We start from the raw sequence: 6,000 nt of genomic DNA, 5'->3' as shown, positions 1-6,000 counted from the left end.
GCGGGGGCCTCGCAGCGCGGGCTCTGGCGCCGCGTCAGCGCGATGCCGCGCCGCTGTGGGCGGCAGTGCGCGGCTACGGGCGGCCCTGCGGCCGGGGGTGTACGGGGAACTCCCGTAGGGTGATGCCGCTGTCAGATGGTGACGGGGCGGGGAGCCCCTGCGCGATGGGACGGGGTAACGGCCTTAAACTGAGAGGGGGCGGGCAGATGTTGGGTGCTGGGAGGAAATCCTTCACGCAGAGGGCGGTGAGGTGCTGGTACAGTTGTCCAGAGAGCTGTGGCTGCCCCATCCCTGCAGGTGTTCTAAGCCAGGTTGGCTGGAGCCCTGGGCAACTTGAGCTTGTAGGGGGCAGCCCTGCCCCCTACACGGCACGGGGTGGGTCTGAGGGGACCTTAAAGTCCTGTCCAGCCCAGTTCTGCGGTTATGACAGTTCCTTCAGACAACTTTTTCCTCCCATCTATGGAATAGTTCAGCCAAAACCCCTTTTTATAACTAAACTTCTTTATATGTGTTGCTAAAGTTCTACTTTTCTCTTAAACAAACCTTGCTATTTGGATTTGCTTTGCATACCCCATACACCTGTGTGTTACCAACGCTCATCTGTTTTTAATTTCCACGAATCAAAAATGATGTTCGTATGGTCACCCTCTCAGTGTGTACATACAGGCCTGGGCTGTGGCTTCCACGTGGTTGGTAAAGCTGTGAGCAGTAAGGGAAAGGAGGAAGACGGGGCCAGCGGCTTGAACTTTTTCCCAGTGCTTGAGGATGTTTCCTCTAATTCACCTCTAGGCCATCTCTCCCGTACGCATTGCTAAGATTGCTTAAAATCCTGCCTTGCGCTTCTTGACTGCTAACATGAGCAAGTTCTGTTCCTCTTGGATATAACATAAAAGCTGTAAGTTCCACAGCAAGCGTGATGCATGGAGAGCTAAATTACGCACTAGGGGCTGTTTAGGTGCCAAGAAGAAAACGATCCTCTTAGGGCTTTCCTGGGCATGGTTCCCTTTTTGTGGGCTGGGGTGAAGGGATGACACACAGGCAGTCTGTGCAGGCTGTGTGCTGTGGGCACAGGGTGACAGCTGTGCTCTGTGCAGTGCAGGGCCCAGAGCCCCAGTGGAGTGCTGCCGGGACACGGGCTGCAGCCCCAGGGCCAAGGCCTGCTCTGACCCTACGCCACGTGGTGACACGTGTGGCTTGGTCTCTTCTGGGAGCTTTTCTCCTAGTGTGAGTGTGGGAGCAGAGCTGCGACGTGCCAGCTTCTGTGTTTGGTATGTTTCAAGGCATTCTGTGGTTTGGTTTTGCTTCTGATAACACTTTTATAGAGCTGTATACCTTTTTTCTTTTTTTCCAGTCTGTGTCCATTATTTATGTAAATAGAAGACTGGGAGCCTGTGCCCCAGTGGCTCTTCTCTGTGTTTGAAAGCAGTTAAAGTGGAACTGAAATCGATGAAATGCTGTCTCATTCCTTGGAAAGCAACACAGAACCTTGCTACAAAAGCAGAACAGCGGAGTACCGCATGTAGAACAGTGTCTAGTTTTAACTAAGTACATTCCTTGGAAAAGCGATTAAAATGATTTCTTAGCTAATGCAAACCAAAAAGATGCCAAGTTATCTTCAGTTGCGTGTACTTGTTGTTTGTTCATTCAGCCTGAAGGTAGCAGATCTGCACTACAGAGAGCTTGAGTGTCTTATGAAGTGCTCTTCTGACTGGTCTTTGAAAAGCAGTGGTCTCTTGGGTATCAAAGGTGCATTTAGGAGAGTTACTGCCGTAGAAGGACTGTGTGGGAGTTAGGCTTTACTTGAAGACTGGGCATATGATGAACTGTGGCGAATGATTGTCAGTGTAACTATGCCTTTATCAAACTAAATGCTATTTTTGCCCTTTCATGTTTTAATTCTTCTCCAAGCAAACTACCCCTTCAGGCTCCTTTACGCTACTACAATTGCCTGTATTAGAGATTACATGCATGGAAGAAAAGATGACAAAAATACACCTAACTGACATTGTACTAATTAATTTTCCATGTAAACCTTGATTTATTGCCTGTGTGGATGCGTATGTTTGTGTCAGGAGTAATTCTGGAGATGTGACTGCAGAGTGTCCTTACAGCATTTGCTGTTCTGAGGAGAATTGTATGTCTAATTCATAAATTTCTTCAAGGAAAAAATGAAATACCTTAGGTGTTCATTTCAGTTTGGAAAATCTTTGTGTCAAAATGCAAAGCATAAAAAGACCACCTTACAAAAAGTACAAAAAATTGCTAAAGTTGTGAGGGGACTAAAACAGCATAGAAGGTTATATTCAGTTCTTAATCCTGCTCTCTGGATAAAACTTCCGATGATGTAAATGGGGATGTGAGAAATGCATAATTCGCTGTGTAAACTGGGATTTTGGCTTTTTGCCCATATGAATATGTCATCCATGTGCTTACACCGGTTAGGAGGAGAGGTGAGAAACCACTCCCCTGGGCTGAAATGCTTGAACGAATGTGCTCTCTGGCCAGCTGGTTGTGCTCGGCACACATACACTTGGCAGGGCAGCTGAGCTCATTGGGATTAGTTTTACTTGCTGATTTGCCGTAGGCTAAGAACAGGCTCTGTGGATTAGCCGCTGTGCTGTACCTTAGCCCTCTGTGGTAGCTTGCGTTTGTGTGTGTGCCCTCAGGAGCGTGGTTACCGTCACCATGTGTAGCACTTCATGTTGTTATTGGGCGTAAAGAGAAGAGAAATTAATCTGCTGGGCCCCACCGAGATTAGAAATGCCAGTGATGGCAAAGGAGAAAAAGATGACTCCTGAAGAAGCAGTACAAAGAAAACCCTGTCCAGCGGGCAGCTAGGCAGGAGCTCAGAAGGCTTGCCACTTATGGGGCTCCTGCTTTAAACTGCTACTGGTAGCAGGAACCTGTTGGACTTTGTTCAGAAATGGCCAGAAGGTATTAGTTAAACTCGGAGAGTCTGCTGTTAAAGCTAAGCTGCTTCATGAGAGCAGTGCTTTTGCTGGCTCGGTGGTGCAAGTCAGTGGGCGTAAAACTTGGACAAGTTGTGTAAAGCCTGACTGCTTCCTGAGGATGTCCTTTAAGGGCACTTCTCCACTGCCCTGTTTGCTTACTGACTAGACCCGCTGGTGGGCAGACTTGAAAAGCAAAGTAAATGAATAAGCCCCCTACCAACATTAACATTGGATTGAGCAATGTGATTTAAAGGACAAGGAAGGTATCTTAAGAGTGAACTTGGATCTGTAAGAGAATGCATCGTTTTGAAAGTTATTTCTGTCAAATTGGTAGCTAAACAGGAGAGATCGGGAGTGTGTCTGTTAGCATACAAATAAATGGAAGGCTGAATTCAGTGCCTGAGCTGTTCTGTATTTAATATGCATCTATAGCGCTCGCTTTGTTTGGGGCATTGCTAATGTATGTAAGGGTGCTGTGAAGCTCTCCTGTGTTTATTTGGTTATTCAGGAGGCAGAATGAACGCCAGTAACTGTTTAGAAGAGAAGAGTAATTAACTTTATGTGTACAGGAACCTTTTGGTACAATTAAAATAGGAAAATGTTGAAAAGCTTGTGAGGGGTGAGATGCGGAGCGCTGTTACTGGGCCAGCGCAAGGAGGACTTTGTTAAGATCGCTCTCGTATTATTTTTCCCTTCATTTTGCTGCCAAGCATGTATAGTTCTGTTAGGCCAAGTCTCATGGGGTGGAAAAGAGCATGTTTGGTTTGTCGGTGTCCTCAAGAGGTGGTGAACCCAGCTGAAGCAAGGGGTGCTGGCTGAAGCAGGAGGCACTGCTACACAATGTTGAATTTGGGGAAAGCTTTCTGCAAAGAGCCTAGAGGTGCAGGACGCCTGGTGGCCGTGAGTGAAATTGTTAAAATATGGTTTTGTGTGGTATTTTGGCTGGAAACTAAAATCATGCCATGTTCACATAATACGTGCCAACTCTTGTTTGCAGTTAACTTTTAAGAAAATAAAAGTGATAAAGGGGATAGTTGTTTTTTTTTTTTTTTTTTCCCCTGGCATCGTAGGTTTGAATCTTGCTACTTACCATATATAGTTTTTGTTAAGCTGCTCCTGTGATATATATTGATTTTCTTAATGTGATGGTAAACTGCTTCCACCTTTTTGGTATTGTTTTTTATCCCTTCCTCCAAAAATTTCCTCTATCAGAGGCACAAGTTTCATGTTTCCTCTCGTTTCCTCACCTTTTTACTTTCTTTGTGACCCTGTCTCTTAGAAGACAGTCCTTGATTTTAGGTGGTATTTTTTCTTTTTATGCTTTTTTTTTTTGCCAGATGGATGATAAAGAATATGACATATATAAATTAAAGTTTCTTGGACATCACGAATCTTTATTTATTTGTTTGACTGATTGATTGTTTATTTGTAGGGAGGGCTTTCAGGTGCTTTCTTCTGTCTTGTTAACCTCTGCTTGAAACAAGTATTTCATAATAGAGGTTATTCATTTTATTTCTGTCAGGCATAAGGAGGTCTAGCATGTAGAAAATTGAACCTAGATAGCTTCGGTCTAAGAGTCATTTCTAAATGAGTGTCATCATCCCTTGTAACAGTTCCTGGCATTCTGTCGCTTATTTTGTAGGAAAGACATTACATCAAGGCTGAATATTTGTTAAGAAATAATACATTTTGCTCTGGTTCAACCATGGCTATTAGTCTCGAGGTGGTGATCACTTATGATTTTTTTCTTTAATATTGGAAGTTCTGAATCTATTCTGTAATATTTTTTTTTTAGGATAAAAGAGTTGGGAGAAAGATAGATGCTGACTGTGGACATGGAAAGAACAGTTAGAAGAGCAGATGCTTAAGCTTCATTCATAAGCTCACAAACAATGTAGTCAATAATTCAGTAATTGAAAGAATACATATAAAATGTTTTTCGGTAAAGTAACCTGAAATTTGTTTCAGGTTTTATAGTATCTCTCAGAAATAATACAGGCCAGAAGAATCCTTTAGAAGACCATTTTATCTTTCTAAAGCTGGCTATTTATTTTTGTCCTCTGCCATAAACAAAAATTTTAGTTGGAGGCATTTATTTAATAGTAAATATTATCATGTTTAGTGCATTGACAGCGCTTTCATTTATGCAGCTACAGCTGTGGATTTGAATGTGTTGGCATTTGGTGTCCCGTGCAATAGGTTTGCCTGCTCACCCTGTGCTTTCTTCTTAGAGGTTGTGGCAGCAATGTTGATTGTTGTTTCCTCTCAACAGCTGCGTGTTCAGAGGCATCTGTGCATGAGGAGAAGTTTGTTCTATGGCCTCGGAGCTGGGTGCCAGGGAGGATGGCAGCTGCTCAGAGCTGGCAAAACCCCTTTATCTGCAATACCTGGAGAAAGCTCTGCGATTGGATCAGTTTTTACGACAAACGTCTGCCATCTTTAACAGGAATATATCCAGGTACTGAAACCTTTCCCACTAGGAATATCAAGGCAAGACAAGCATTTTTATAATATTATTCCAGGGGAACACCATAGTTGGAGTTTAGTAGTGACTTGTTCATTACAAAACCTTCTCTTGTAAGGAATTTGCACTGTACTTCTCCTGTCATTGATAATTCATCATATTGCCTGCCCAGGTACAAATTAGCAAGGTGTTTTAAAACTCTTTGTCATAGTTGAGTGGCCAAAACTTTCTTTGCCTGCAAAAGATAGGATAAACAAGCATTGAGTTAATTTTTCAGGGAACTGGCATGTAGCCGTAAGTGAAATGCAAACAGTGTTGTCAGATGCAGCGTTTCTGTGATAGTGAGTTGTACCATTGAGAAGTGAGTCATCAAGGTATGTTTCTGTCCAAGAGCAATTTACATCTAATTTCATCAGTGTTTTGTAATTGTAGGCTTAGAGAACTGAAAAGTGTGTATATAATAGATAACAGTCGTATTACAGGCCTACAAGATTCACACAAGGAATAGAAAAAAATACGCTTTATATCTTTCACATGTACAGTAGTGCTGAGAATAACAATGTTGAGCTTTGATTTGACTCAACA

At 43.3% G+C, this 6,000-nt stretch overlaps 1 protein-coding gene across 1 annotated transcript in view; it reads left to right on the top strand.

Annotated features, from left to right (window-relative positions):
• The window catches only part of INO80 (INO80 complex subunit), a 56,613-nt gene continuing 55,879 nt past the window's right edge, over window positions 5,267-6,000 (top strand). Inside the window, exon 1 of the mRNA XM_021402279.1 lies at window positions 5,267-5,409. Coding sequence (XP_021257954.1) covers window positions 5,267-5,409 — 143 coding nt within the window. The remainder of the gene's footprint in view (window positions 5,410-6,000) is intronic.

Source organism: Numida meleagris, chromosome 6, assembly GCF_002078875.1.
Source record: "Numida meleagris isolate 19003 breed g44 Domestic line chromosome 6, NumMel1.0, whole genome shotgun sequence".
In the NCBI taxonomy this organism is placed as follows: Eukaryota; Metazoa; Chordata; class Aves; order Galliformes; family Numididae; genus Numida; species Numida meleagris.
The sequence above is the reverse complement of the archived record's forward strand: the minus strand, read 5'-3'. Positions and strand labels throughout refer to the sequence as shown.